The sequence below is a fragment of the Phyllopteryx taeniolatus genome, chromosome 5, assembly GCF_024500385.1.
Source record: "Phyllopteryx taeniolatus isolate TA_2022b chromosome 5, UOR_Ptae_1.2, whole genome shotgun sequence".
NCBI lineage: Eukaryota > Metazoa > Chordata > Actinopteri > Syngnathiformes > Syngnathidae > Phyllopteryx > Phyllopteryx taeniolatus.
Genome location: NC_084506.1, coordinates 4,645,938 through 4,661,969, shown reverse-complemented (window position 1 = coordinate 4,661,969; position 16,032 = coordinate 4,645,938). Strand labels below are relative to the sequence as shown.

Below are 16,032 nucleotides of genomic sequence, written 5' to 3'. Positions count from 1 at the left end.
TCTCGGCCCCGCCTGTGTGGAGTTTGCATTTTCTCCCCGTGCCTGCGTGGGTTTTCTTCGGGTAGTCCGGTTTCCTCCCACATCCCCAAAACATGTATGCTAGGTTGATTGAAGACTCTAAATTGCCAGTACGTGTAAATGTGAGTGTGAATGGTTGTTTAGGTCTGTGTGCCCTGCGATTGGCTGGCGACCAGACGCTCTTACCAGTCGTCCACCGTGCCGTGTATTATCATTATTATTATTATTATTATTATTATTATTATTGTTATTATTATTGCGATGGGCTGGCGACCACTTCAGGGTGTACCCCGCCTCTCGCCCGAAGATAGCTGGGATAGGCTCCAGCATGCCGCGACCCTTGTGAGCATGAGCGGTGCAGAAAATGGATGGATGGATTTTTCATCTTAAGAGAAAAAAACAACAACATGCTTTTAGCAGTTAAAACGAGGTCTCTAAACCATTCGGAAAGGATGGACCTCATCCTAATTCAGAATGTCAGGAAAAGAAAATGGACCCCATGAGATAACTAATATATATATATATATATATATATATATATATATACACACACACTGAACAAAAATATAAACGCAACACTTGTTTTTGCTCCCATTTTACATGAGCTGGACTCCAAGATCTACATTTTCTACACACACGAAGGGCCATTTCCCTGAAATATTGTTCACAAATCTGTCGAAATCTGTGTTCGTGAGCATTTCTCCTTTGTCGAGATAATCCATCCCACCTCACAGGTGTGGCATATCGAGATGTTGATTAGACAGCATGATTATTGCACAGGTGTGCCTTAGGCTGGGCACAATAAAAGGCCACTCTGAAATGTGCAGTTTTGCTTTATTGTGGGGGTCTGCGGGGGTCAGAAACCCAGTCAGTATCTGGTGTGACCACCATTTTCCTCACGCAGTGCAACACATCTTGGCATAGAGTTGATCAGGTTGTTGATTGTGGCCTGCGGAATGTTGGCCCACTCCTCTTCAATGGCTGTGCGAAGTTGCTGCATATTGGCAGGAACTGGAACACGCTGTCGTCTACGCCGATCCAGAGCATCCCAAACATGCTCAATGGGTAACATGTCCGGGGAGTATGCTGGCCATGCAAGAACTGCACGCTCCCTCAGAACTTGCGACAACTGTGGCATTGTGCTGTGTGATAAAACTGCACATTTCAGGGTGGCCTTTTATTGTGGCCAGCCTATGGCACACCTGTGCAATAATCATGTTGTCTAATCAGCATCTCGATATGCTACACTTGTGAGGTGGCATGGATTATTTTAACAAAGGAGAAATGCTCACTATCACAGATTTAGACAGATTTGTGAACAATATTTGAGGGAAATGGCTTTTTGTGTATGTAGAAAAAGTTGTAGATCTTGGAGTCCAGCTCACGAAAAATGGGAGCAAAAACAAAAGTGTTGCGTTTATATTTTTGTTCAGTGTATATGTGTGTGTGTGTGTGTGTGGTGTGCACGCATGCATGTGTGCATGCAAATGTGCGTGCGAGCGTGTGCGGGTGCGTGCATGTTGCACATTTGAATTCATCATATCTTGGGGAGATGGATCAGTTTCCACTGTCAATCGTTGGCACCTCTCGTGGTGTGGGGACTGAAAATCACCAATGATGATTGACTGCCAGCATAGACGTTTAGTTACATTCAGTGCAGTTCTTGTTTCTCGCTGGTTCACTGGACTCGGTTGGCAGGCTTGGGTATACCGTATAGCTGTTGTTTTCTGTGTCACTCTTCTTGAGCATGGTTGGCTCAGTGTTTGGCTCAGTGTTTGTCATGTGTGGCCCCAATTGTGAGACGGGCTAATAATAAGGTGGAATGGTGAACGACTGGTTAGCACATCTGCCTCACAGTTCTGAGGACCGGGGTTCGAATCCCGGCCCCGCCTGTGTGGAGTTTGCATGTTCTCCCCGTGCCTGCGTGGCTTTTCTCCGGGCACTCCGGTTTCCTCCCACATCCCCCAAAAAAACATGCGTGGTAGGTTGATTGAAGACTCTAAATTGCCCGTAGGTGTCAATGTGAGAGTGAATGGTTGTTTGATTATATGTGCCCTGTGATTGGCTGGCGACCAGTTACGGGTGTAGCCCAAAGATAGCTGGGATAGGCTCCAGCATCCCCGCGACCCTAGTGAGGATAAGCGGTACAGAAAATGGATGGATTATTATTATTATTATTATTATTATTTTGGACATACTTGGCAAATAAAGATGATTCTGATTCTGATTACTATCCATCCATGAAGTGGGCACTTTGAGACAACCCCCTAGCCCCGATCATTCTTGTGACCCCCTGTGGCGTGCCAGTGGGATGAGTTAAAAATATATACACTATTTATGCTAAGAATAATAATAATGACCTTAATGAATTGATTTCTACAATGATTCGGAGGCTGTGATGGGAGCTGTCCACATATTTCTGAATGAATCACATACAGTATGACATTCAACGTACATGTCCACAGAGCTTGCATATTTGTCTGCATGTGCCCCGAACAAATTCAACAAAATTGTCTCGCCACAGGGCACATGGCAAATCCATCCATCCATCTATTTTCTGAGCCGCTTCTCCTCACGAGGGTCGCCGGCGTGCTGGAGCCTATCCCAGCTATCATCGGGCAGGAGGCAGGGTACACCCTGAACTGGTTGCCAGCCAATCGCAGGGCACATACAAACAAACAATCCACACTCACATTCAACCTACCATGCATGTTTTTGGGATGTGGGAGGAAACCGGAGTGCCCGGAGAAAACCCACGCAGGCACGGGGGGAACATGCAAACTCCACACAGGCGGGACCGGGGATCTAACCCGGGTCCTCAGAACTGTGAGGCAGACTCTCTAACCAGTCGGTTGATTGAAGACTCTAAATTGCCCTTAGGTGTAAATGTGACCACGAATGGTTGCCCTGCAATTGGCTGGCGACCAGTTCGGGGTGTACCTCGCCTCTCGCCCGACAATAGCTAAGATCGGCTCCAGCATGCCCGCAACCCTTGTGAGGATAAAGCGGTACAGAAAATGGATGGATGGATAATAATAATAATAATTTAATTTAATTTGAAACGTAAATGTCAGTGCTGATGGTGTTTAGGCCAGCAGAGAAGGCTTAGAAGGCCTTCACTGCACATCACTGTTAAATTGCCACGTAACTATAGCCTTTTGTCCACTTGTTTTCCCCCCTCGGTGAGTACAGCATCCATTATTGAGTTGAATTCTGATCCAAAACAGGAAGGGGACATCAATGGATGAAGCTTAATGCTCTCTTTGCCACTTGACAACACAGTGTGGAATTGTGCTGTGACACAGGGCAGGTTAAGTAGGGATTTACTGTACAATTAATCAATTGTCTATTGTCTGTTAATGGCTTAGTGGGGGAAAGCGTATTGCAGATTTATGGACCTCTTCAAAGGGTATTAATATATCACACATCATCAGCCAGAACACACAAACAGTGCATACACTCACATGCACACCATCACTGAGTGTTGAAGCCACAATGCCTGCATGGAAATCATAAAATCAGGATACTATCATTGTTTTTATGCAGTCATTACAAATGTCAAAAACCTTTTAATATATAATTCAGTGTGTCATGTATATGGGTCTTCCATCCATCCATTTTCTTTACCGCTTATCCTCACCGCTATCTTCGGGCGGGAGGCGGCGTACACCCTGAACCGGTCGCCAGCCAATGGCAGGGCACATAGAAACAAACAACTATTCGCACTCACATTCCCACCTACAGGCAATTTAGAGGCTTCAATCAACCTACCACACATGTTTTTGGGATGTGGGAGGAAACTGGAGCGCCCAGAGAAAACCCACGCAGGCACAGGGAGAACATGCAAGCTCCACACAGACAAGGCCGGGATTTGAACCCCAGTCCCCAGAACTGTGAGGCAGATGTATGAACCTGTCGGCTACCGTGCCGGCTATATGGGTCATTTTCATAAAATTTTATCAGTATTGACATGACAATATCACGGCCCACTGAATTTCCTTTTGATAGTCAATTAATTTCACTGATATGAGAATTTGAATTACTGGCAGTTGTAATCCATCAAAAGGTCATAATTGTTTGTAAGGAAAAAAAAGTATTTTAAAGTAATATTCTTCACATTTTTAATGTCAAAATGTCTTTACTGCTAGGTTTCCAAAATTGAGTTTCATGATTTACAACATTTTGTCTGACGATTCTAATTACATTTTTGTATATACTGAGGAGGATTTTTTTCCCCTATAGTTTAATAGGCCTTTCTATGAAAACTAAGACAAATGTATTTTAGTGTCTTCAGAGTTCCTTTTTTTTGGGGGGGGTGGTTGTTTTCCAAACAGTCCTTCTTTTTCATTCAAGCTGTCTTTACCATTAATACGACTGGAAAGAGCCTCACAGGAGCTGTTGAGGCACTCCGACACAGCAGTCATCGAAGTAGTCCTGTGTTCATCCATCACGGTCTGGTTTGGTGCTGCCACAAAAAAGGACAAACTCCGACCGCAACGGGACATCAGAAAATCATCGGTACCCCCCTACCCTCGCTTGAGGAATTGCACGCTGCCAGAATTAAGCCAAGAGCATGCAAAATCCTCTTGGACTCTCCACATCCTGGTCACCAACCCTTCCAGCTCCTTCCCTCAGGTAGGCGCTATCGATCATTCATTCATTCATTCATCTTCCATTCCGCTTATCCTCACGAGGGTCACGGCGTGCTGGAGCCTATCCCAGTTATCTTTGAGCGCCTTGAACTGGTCGCCAACCAATCGCAGGGCATATAGAAACAAACAACCATTCACACTCACATTCACACCTACGGGCAATTTAGAATCTTCAATTAACCTTGTATGCATGTTTTTGGGATGTGGGAGAAAACCGGAGTACCCGGCGAAAACCCACACAGGCGCTACATCCGTAAGTGCAACTTGAAACTCTACTATGCAAAGCAAAAGCCATTTATCAACAACACCCAGAAACGTCGCCGGCTTCTCTGGGCCCGAGCTCATCTAAGATGGAGTGATGCAAAGTGGAAAAGTGTTCTGTGGTCCAACGAGTCCACATTTCAAATTGTTTTTGTAAATTGTGGACGTCGTCTCCTCCAGGCCAAAGAAGAAAAGAACCATCCAGACTTTTATGGACGCAAAGTTCAAAAGCCAGCATCTGTGATGGTATGGGGCTGTGTTAGTGCCAATGGCATGGGCAACTGACACATCTGTGAAGGCACCATTAATGCTGAAAGGTACATACAGGTTTTGGAGAAACATATGCTGCCATCCAAGCAACGTCTTTTTCATGGACGCTCCTGCTTATTTGAGAAAGACAATGCCAAATCACATTCTGCACATGTTACAACAGCGTGGCTTCGTAGTAAAAGAGTGCGGGTACTAGACTGGCCTGCTTGCAGTCCAGACCTGTCTCCCATTGAAAATGTGTGGTGCATTATGAAGCGTAAAATACGACAACGGAGACCCCGGACTGTTGAACAGCTGAAGCTGTACATCAAGCAAGAATGGGAAAGAATTCTACCTACAAAGCTTCAACAATTAGTTTCCTCAGTTCCCAAACGTTTATTGAATGTTGTTCAAAGAAAAGGTGATGTAACACAGTGGTAAACATGCCTTTGCCATACTTGTTGTGCTGCCATCCTCATGGGTATTTGTTTGGCCATCTTGTTGTCATACAATAAACTTACTTTTTTTTATTTTTTTTAATGTGTCTTTACCCTTGTTTGAAAATTTCCCATATATTAGCTTTTCGATACACTATATTCACATATTTAGTTTTTCTCCAGCTTTTGAGAGCTAATGAACGTTGGCTTGGGGACATTGGGATTTCAGTTCCAGTGTGGTGCCTTGCGATTGGTTGGCGACCAGTTCAGGGTGTACCCCCACCTCTCGCCCAAAAATAGCTGAGATAGGCTCCAGCACGGCTGGGACCCTTGTGAGGATAAGTGGTATGGAAAATGAATGGATGGAGTTCCAGTGTGGCATAAAAATAATATTAAGCCCATATTTTTCAGTTAAAATTCATTAAACTTTTGCACTGAATTCTTGTAAATTGTATAATTATATATCCATCCATCCATTTTCTGAACCGCTTCTCCTCACTAGGGTCGCAGGCGTGCTGGACCTTATCCCAGCTATCATCGGGCAGGAGGCGGAGTACACCCCGAACTGGTTGCCAGCCAATCGCAGGGCACATACAAACAAACAACCATTCGCACTCACATTCACACACCTACGGGCAATTTAGAGTCTCCAATTTATGCATGTTTTTGGGATGTGGAAGGAAACCGGAGTGCCCGGAGAAAACCCACGCAGGCACAGGGACAACATGCAAACTCCACACAGGTGGGGCCGGGGATTGAACCCAGGTCCTCAGAACTGTGAGGCTGACCCTGTAACCAGTCGTCCACCGTGCCGCATAATTATATATATTATATTTTTATTATTATTGGAAAAAGAACAGTTAATCCATCATCCATTTTCTTCCAGCCACTTCATCCAGCACTTCCGGGGGTACCCCGAGGTGTTCCCAGGCCCGGCGGGAGACATATTCTCTCCATCGTGTCCTGGGTCATCCTCGTGGTCTCCTCCTAGTGGGACATACCCGGAACACCTCAGCAGGGTGGTGTCCAGGAGGCATCCTAATCAGATGCCCGAGCCACCTCATCTGGCACCTCTCAATGCGGAGGAGCAGTGGCTCGACTCTGAACCTTCTCACCCTATTTCTAAGGGAGAGCCCAGACACCCTGCGGAGGAAACTCATTTCGGCTGCTTATATCCGGGATCTTCTTCTTTCGGTTACGACCCACAGCTCTTGACCATAAGTGAGGGTGGAAACGTTGATCGACCGGTAAATTGAGAGCTTTGCCTTTCGGGTTAGCTCCTTCACTACAACAGACCCCATACAAAGTCTGCATCACTGCAGACGCTGCACTGATTCGTGTGTCGATCTCCCGTTCCATTCTTCCCTCACTCGTGAACAAGACCCCAAGATAGTTGAACTCTCCCACTTGGGGCAGGATCACATTCCCAACCTGGAGAGGGCACTAAACCCTTTTCCGACTGAGGACCATAGTCTCAGATTTGGAGGTGCTGATTTTCATCCCAACTCCTTCACACTCGCTCCAGTGAGAGTTGAAGATCACGGCTTGATGAAGCCAACTGAACCACATCATCTGCAAAAAGCAGAGACGCAGTACTGAGACCACCTAACCGGACCTCCTTTACGCCTCAACTGCTCCTAGAAATTCCATAAATGTTATGAACAGAATTGGTGACAGAGGGCAGCCTTGGTGGAATCCAACCCTCACTGGAAAGGAATGCAACTTACTGCCAGCAATGCAAATGAAACTCTGACACTGATCGTACAGGGACCGAACAGCCCGTATCAGGGGGTTCGGTACCCCATACTCCTGAAGTATCCCCCACAGAACTCTCCGAGGGACACGGTCGAACGCCTTCTCCAAGTCCACAAAACACATGTAGATTGGTTGGGCGAACTCCCATGCACCCTCGAGGACCCTGCCCAGGGTGTAGAGCTGGTCTACTGTTCCACGGCCAGGACAAAAACCACACTGCTCCTCCTGAATCTGAGATTCAACCTCTTGACGGACCCTCCTCTACAGCACCCCTAAATAGACCTTACCAGGGAGGCTGGGGAGTGTGATCCCCCTGGAGTTGGAACACACCCTCCGGTCCCCCTTCTTAAAAAGGGGGACCACCACCCCAGTCTGCCAATCCAGAGGCACTGTCCCCGATGTCCACGCAATCTTGCAGAGGCGTGTCAACCAGGACAGCCCCACAACATCCAGAGCCTTTAGGAACTCCGGGCAAATCTCGTCCACCCCCGGGGCCTTGCCACCAAGGAGCTTTTTTCCACCTCGGTGACCTCAACCCCGGTGATAGGAGAGCCCGCCTCAGAGATCTCAGACTCTGCTCCCTCATGGGAAGGCGTGTCAGTGGAATTGAGGAAGTCTTCGAAATATTCTCCCTACCGACTCACAATGTCCAGAGGCGAGGACCAGAATTCCCTCAAAGCCTTCTGGAAGTCTTTCTCCATGGCATCACCGAACTCGGGTTTTTGCCTCAGTAACCACCAAAGCTGTGTTCTGCTTGGGCAAACAGAGCCCATCAGCTGCCTCAGGAGTCCCACAGACCAAAAATGCCCGATAGGGCGTGCCAGGTCGGAGCGGCATCTTCCCCCACCATCGGAGCCAACACACTGATAAAAGGTGGTGATCAGTTGACAACTCCACCCCGCTCTTCACCCGAGTGTCCAAGACATGCGGCCGCAAGTCTGATGACGACTACAAAGTCGATCACCAAGGATGTCCTGGTGCCAATTGTACATATGGACATCCTTATGCTTGAACATGGTGTTCATTATGGACAATCCGTGATGAGCACAGAAGTTCCATAACAGAACACCGCTCGGGTTCGGCGGGTGGGGGGCGTTCCTCCCAATCACGCCCTTGCAGGACTCACTGTTATTGCCCACGTGAAGTCCCCCAGCAAAACGATTGAGTCCCCAGCGGGAGCACTCTTTAGCACCCCCTCCAAGAACTCCAAAAAGGGTGGGTACTCTGAACTGCTGTTTGGTGCATAGGGACAAACAACAGTCAGGACCCGTCCCCCCACCTGAAGGCGGAGGAAGGCTACCCTCTCGTCCACCGGGGTGAACCCCAATGCACAGCCACAGAGCCGGGGAGCAATAAGTATACCTACCCCTGCTTGGCACCTCTCACCGTGGGAAACTCCAGAGTGGAAGAGAGTCGAACCCCTCTCGAGAGGACTGGTACCAGAGCCCGAGATGTGTGTGGAGGCGTTCCCAACTATGTCTCGTCGGAACTTGTCGACCTCACACACCAGCTCGGACTCCCTCCCTGCCAGAGAGGTGATGTTCAACATCCCTTAAATCAGCTTCTGAAGCCGGGGAACTGATCGCCAAGCTCCCTGTCTCATATAAATCAATAAAAATTCAAAATTGATTCAACATTGTTAATTTTTTTTATTATTTTGTATTATATTGTTGCCCCTCATATGCTTTATATTTTTGTGTTTGAGACAAAAAAGTCTCTCTCTACTGTGACCATGAATCAGTGGTTGACTTGTTGCGTCACACACCATGTTTACATTGTGTTATCCGTGTGATCATCTTACAGCAGAAATGTTAATCACAGTATAATTTCCCGGAGGAGTAACCCTTTTCCCTTACGGACATACAATTAATAGACAGACATATGGCATCAATTTAGCCGCACTCCCTTTGCGAATCTATCTATCCCCACCCCCCAAAAAACAACCACCCATTGAAAAACATATGAGCATGTGGGTACTCATACACCCACATGCATGCAAAGCATGCTGCACACAGACCAAATGAGCCCCTGCCCCTGGGACCGCAGAAGGTTTCACTTTGAATCGACTCATTGAAGTTGAACAGCAATTTATATTCATTCTCCTTAAAACATGTTTCATAATTATTCCCAGTGGACATATTTGAAGATATCTTTTCCAACATTCTATATATCAATTTTGATGATTGATTATTTATCTACCCAGTCCTTTAAATTTTACAAGCATTAATTTTATGTCAGCGGCACGGCGGAGGACTGGTTAGCCCCGTCCCCACATGTGTGAAGTTTGCATGTTCTCCCCGTGCATGCAATGGGTTTTTTACAGGTACTCCGCTTTCCTCCCACATTGCAAAAACACGCGTGGTAGGTTGATTGAAGCCTCTAAATTGCCCGTTGGTGTGAATGTGAATGGTTGTTTGTTTATATTTGCCCTGCGATTGGCTGGCAACCAGTTCAGGGTGTACCCCGCCTCTCACCCGATGATAGCTGGGATAGGCTCCAGCACGCCCACGACCCTTGTGAGGATAAGTGGTGCAGAAAATGGATGAACAGATGGATGGATAATTTCATGTATATATAAATTGGTTTTCTCTTTTCTTTTTCTTTTTCAAAATTCTACCATCCAACAGAGGCTTTTTGGAATGTTTTCTTTTAATCAGAATAATATACAGTGAGTATATTGCAATATTAACAACTTTTTGTGTTTGCCAATACAACAACAGTGCATTCATTGTAATGAACTATTTGGCTCGTTGTATCCCAGAGTTACTAGAGACTCAGAATTTTCACTAGCCAAAATTGTGTTGTTTGATTTTTATTTTTAATATGATTAAAGCCAGATTAAAAAACTAGATTGACAAACTTTTTCAAATATTATTGGGGGATGAAAAAAAAAAAAAAAAAGCCGATAGCTGATATATCGGTTAATATACAAAATAAACATTGATATACACAGGATATATACTGTACATGAACACAAACTCTACCCAAACTATGATTCAAGACAAAGAAGCAGAACACTACTAATTCACATAAAAAATGTTTTGACAATATAAATTAATCATATTTACTGGGTATTCAAAAGTTCAATTGACAGCCACCAGGTATTTGCAAACGGCTCAAAAGTAAATGCAGAAGTAAGCATTAAAAAGTGAGGGGGAAAAAAATCAATAATCACAACATGCATCAGGTAATTTGTCTTACAACAAGGGACTAAACTAGAGCTCAAATAACAATATAGCTGCTATAGCTGGACGTCGACGGCGGAAGCAGATCTAACATTTCTGGGGCCAACGGCCACTCGATCAACTACTTTGCAGGCCACTGGTGGGAGTGGCAAGGTTCCCCGCTGCTGTTGAATTGTACCTGCATTTGGTGGGTTGGCAGGCATTAATGTCAAGCCCTGATTATAGAGAGGTACTATGCGAGGTAGCGAGGCTACAAGAACACAACATTTTCTGTTGTCCGCTGCTTCAATGAATGCAAAAACATTTGCGTCATCAATAAGACCACGGAATAGACCAAGTAAATGAGAACAGAGTGGGGCAATATCAACAAGCTAAAAATCGATGCTCAGGCATAGCATTTGGAGAACATGAAAACACTGAAGGACCTCGCCCCATATCAACACACACCTCCCAGCTGGAACCCTGCTGCTACCATCCAAATTCGAAATGTCCTCCAATTCCAATGTTGATGGTTTTCCTTATTTATTAAAATGAACAAGAAACTGAACAAACAAGGGTGGTCTAATAATTTTGTCCACGATTGTCTATAATTAAATGTTTTTAAATATACAGTATGTTTCGTCCAAATTATCCATCCATCCAATCTCTACACAGCTCATCCTATTCAGGGTGGCCTATCCTAGCTTACTTCGGACGAAAGGCAGACTACACCCTGAACTGATTGCCAGTCAGTCGCAGGGTGTCGTCGAAATCATACAGAAGAAAATGAATCAAATTCCAACGAAGGAAGGAACAATAGGTCAGGCATTTTGTTTATTCTTTAAGGGAGGAGTGGAGAGTGGGCAGTTCAAGACACCCCAAACAATAAATGACTTGCTGTTGGAGAAAACCATTACAAAGCAGTCCCTGTGCAAGATACCAACCTTGCTTTAGGTTGTCCATTCATGTGCATCTTCTTACAAAAAACACTCATTGAGATACTGCTTGTATGTGTGGCAGATGTGCTAACCACCGCGCCGCCTACAAATGCAACCCTGTATAGTCAAAAAAACGGGGTCAAAGTTATCCATAACAAAATTCCAACAAAAATATATTGCTACGTACCAGATAACAAAATGAAACATGGAATTTCCGCTCAAAGGACAAGAATTTTCCTTTTTCAGTCATATTTCCTATGAACATGTGCAGTTGCCCCGTGTAATTTATGCTGATTACTGAAGGGATGAAGATGTAAAAAGATGTAAATCCACACACCTTCACTGCAGACACCATGGACCTCTTGTCCGGCAGTAAGAAAGAAGACAGAAATCAGGTGGTATTCATCATAAAACCCAAATAGCTAAAGTAAGAATTACAAAGTAAGTTAGTCAGTTAGTCAGTCACTGACTTTCAGGGTAGCCATTTACTGAAAAGTTGACTGAAGTCGTAGCGGAAGTTTTATGTGGAGTAAAAATTTGAAAAAGCACAACAGAACAACAAACATTTTTGTGAATGGCTAAAGTATTTACATCTTTGTACAGTAACTCACACCAATGTAGTCAATATTGGAGACCACTAAAATGGATGAATGAGTGGCTGCTCAGAACCTTTTTACCTTCATTACGTGCCAGTGACAATTTTAAAGCTGTTTTAGTAACTCATAAAGCATCTCATCATACAGTAAATTTTAACAATAATAATAATACAAACCCCAATTCCAATGAAGTTGGGATGTTATGTTAAATAAAAACAGAACACAATGATTTGTAAATCATGTTCAACCTATATTTAATTGAATACACTACAAAGACAAGATATTTAATGTTCAAACTGATCAACTTAATGGTTTTTAGCAAATAATCATTAGCTTAGAATTTTATGGCTGCAACACGTTCCAAAAAAGCTGGGACAGGTGGCAAAAAAGACTGAGAAAGTTGAGGAATGCGCATCAAACACCTGTTTGGAACATCCCACAGGTGAACAGGTTAATTGGGAACAGTTGGGTGCCATGATTGGGTATAAAAGGAGCTTCCCTGAATTGCTCAGTCATTCACAAGCAAAGATGGGGCGAGGTTCACCTCTTTGTGAACAAGTGCGTGAGAAAATAGTCCAACAGTTTAAGGACAATGTTCCTCAATGTACAATTGCAAGGAATTTAGGTATTTCATCATCTACGGTCCATAATATCATCAAAAGGTTCAGAGAATCTGGAGAAATCACTCCATGTAAGCGGCAAGGCCGAAAACCAACATTGAATGGCCGTGACCTTCGATCCCTCAGGCGGCACTGCATCAAAAACCGACACCATTGTGTAAAGGATATCACAAAATGGGCTCAGGAGCATTTCAGAAAACCAATGTCAGTAAATACAGTTCGGCGCTACATCCGTAAGTGCAACTTGAAACTCTACTATGCAAAGCAAAAGCCATTTATCAACAACACCCAGCAATGCCACTGGCTTCTCTGGGCCCGAGCTCATCTAAGATGGACTGATGCAAAGTGGAAAAGTGCTCAGTGGTCCACATTTCAAATTGTTTTTGGAAATTGTGGACGTCGTGTCCTTCGGGCCAAAGAGGAAAAGAACCATCTGGACTGTTATGGACGCAAAGTTCAAAAGCCAGCATCTGTGATTGTATGGGGCTGTGTTAGTGCCAATGGCTTGGGTAACTTCACATCTGTGAAGGCACTATTCATGCTGAAAGGTACATACAGGTTTTGGAGAAACATATGCTGCCATCCAAGCAATGTCTTTTTCACGGACGCCCCTGCTAATTTCAGCAAGACAATGCCAAACCACATTCTGCACGTGTTACAACAGCGTGGCTTCGTAGTAAAAGAGTGCGGGTACTAGACTGGCCTGCCTGCAGTCCAGTCCTGTCTCCCATTGAAAATGTGTGGCGCATTATGAAGTGTAAAATACGACAACGGAGCCCCCGGACTGTTGAACAGCTGAAGCTGTACATCAAGCAAGAATGGGAAAGAATTCCACCTACAAAGCTTCAACAATTAGTGTCCTCAGTTCCCAAACGTTTATTGAATGTTGTTAAAAGAAAAGGTGATGTAACACAGTGGTAAACATGACCCTGTCCCAGCTTTTTTGGAACATGTTGCAGCCATAAAATTCTAAGTTAATGATTATTTGCTAAAAACAATAAAGTTTAGCAGTTTGAACACTAAATATCTTTTCTTTGTAGTGTATTCAATTAAATATAGGTCGAACATGATTTGCAAATCATTGTATTCTGTTTTTCTTTATGTTTTCCACAACGTCCCAACTTCATTGGAATTGGGGTTGTAAATGACCATGTAATTTACACATACAAAATGCCAATCGTAGCGAAATTGTGTGCGTTAAAACCTGAATTCAGCATTTCAGGTTGACACCGGATTATCTGATCAATGCGTAACATTTGGGTCCAACTTCTCAACATGACGTTTGAAGTGATGATTGCTTTACAATCGATACAAAGGAAGCAATGGTAATATCAATAAACTCACTGGTTTGCATCATGGAGGCAACTCCGGTCTCCCAGCTTGTTTGACTTCTGTAATCTGTCCAAAAAGATAACATATTTAATTATGTTAACATGGACAGCTTGTGTATTGTCATGTACAACTCCTCTTAGGCATTAACATTGATTAATGATCAAATCAAACGTGGAAACTGTTGAGCATCAAATTCTGGTCAGTTTAGATCAAATGTATTGGAAGAGAAGGAAGAGGAATAAATTATAGCAAAACAATAATTAGCAAGAGGCTTTGTAATTCACATATTTTGAATTGACAATGTTATAAATTGTTGAGTGTTATAAACTCATGATTATTAATCAGATAAAATGTATTCATTTAAATGTGAGCACAAGTTAGAGAACTGAAGCACACACTGTCATTTTTGCATCCTCCATGTCACCAAGAGAAAATAATGGATCCGAAAAGGAAACATTTGGCCACCGGTCCTCATAGTCAAAGTAGTTTGAAAAGTTAAAATATTCATTATTTTTTTTATCGCGAGATAAAACATAAATAATAAACATGAATTATTATTTGGAATAAAATCACAGACATTATAGCTTAAATAGCATACATTGGTGCAGTGATTCCAATCTGGTGAGCCAGGAAATATTAATGTGCTGTTGGAAATGATCCAATTTCAGTTCATTGGTCTGAAATTGATTGATTTACTTCAAATAATGCATCTTTGTTCAAGTCTATGCCATTGACGTGTAGTGACAGGCAGAACAATAAAATGCTCTTCCATTGATAATAATAATCCTAATCATAATGATGCACAGTGGACGACTGGTCCTACTGCCCGAGGATAGCTGGGATAGGATGGATTATTATTATTATTATTATTATTATTATTATTATTATTATTATTATTATTATTATCCATCCATGAAGTGGGCACTTTGAGACCACCCCCCATCACCGATCGTTCGTGTGACCCCCTCTGCCGTGCCAATGGGATGATTTAAAAATAATAAGAATAAGAATAAGTGGTACAGAAAATGGATGGATGGATGGATAATAATAATAAGAATAAGAATCTTTTTTTTTTTAAATAGTTAATGGTGTACTTTAAGATTTTTTTTTTGTAATGTCAAAATGTTCCTTGGCAAAAAAAAAAAAAAAAGTTTGTGTAACACTGCTGCATAGGTCAACGTGAGATTTGCGGAAAGGAGGACAAACAACTTCAAACTGTACAAAAAAAAAAGCAATGCGATTTTTCTCATCTTCTAAATGTTTTTAAATATTCGGAATAATCTTTATGAATGTGAATATATGTACATTCTACGTATACAGAGCTCAACATAAATGAGTACTGTTGACCTTTTATTTCACAAATCTATTTTGACTCCTCTAAAATGTTACTTACTCTAAATACTTCCACAAATGTGGGCCACTGAGATTGGTCCAAGCGCGCACACACACAATATACACACACACACACACACATATATATATATATATATATATATATATATATATATATATATGTGTGTGTGTGTGTGTGTGTGTATTTAATTGCAAAAATGAATGCGCACCAGTAAACGTCCAACAAAGTTGCATTTTCGATTGAATTGAAGAATGCAACCACACTCACAATTGATGTGATCACCGAGAAATTGAAAATGACTTTTCAAAAGGTGTTTAGTCATTTATGCCATCTTTTCTCTTTCTGTATTTGCCCCCCTCCCCCCACCCCCCCTCCGCTGAGATCGCACCAGAAATACTCCAACCAACCGCGACATCCTTTGAAGTAAGCAAAGGAACGTTTCGGCCGACAAATAAAAGCTGCATTTGTTTGTTTGAAACGTTTCTTGCATGTAATAATAATAAACACAACGAGTCTCAACTTAATAGTGATCGAAATGTATAATCATGTTGTCAAAGCATCGCAAGGGAACCCGTGAAATATTCGCAATCGAATCTTGATTTGATTTGCGGCATCGCACTGAAAGGGTTTTGTCGCGACATGTGCTACCTGATGAT

At 43.2% G+C, this 16,032-nt stretch overlaps 1 protein-coding gene across 4 annotated transcripts in view; it reads right to left on the bottom strand.

The window, feature by feature from the left end:
* The window catches only part of LOC133478602 (paired box protein Pax-6-like), a 49,071-nt gene that overhangs the window by 30,603 nt on the left and 2,436 nt on the right, over nt 1-16,032 (bottom strand). For all 4 annotated transcript variants that reach the window (XM_061774838.1, XM_061774836.1, XM_061774837.1 and 1 more), the window contains exons 2-3: nt 14,035-14,088; nt 11,812-11,835 (exon numbers count right to left, since the gene is read on the bottom strand). In XM_061774838.1, the coding sequence (XP_061630822.1) occupies nt 11,812-11,835; nt 14,035-14,088 (78 nt within the window). The remainder of the gene's footprint in view (nt 1-11,811; nt 11,836-14,034; nt 14,089-16,032) is intronic.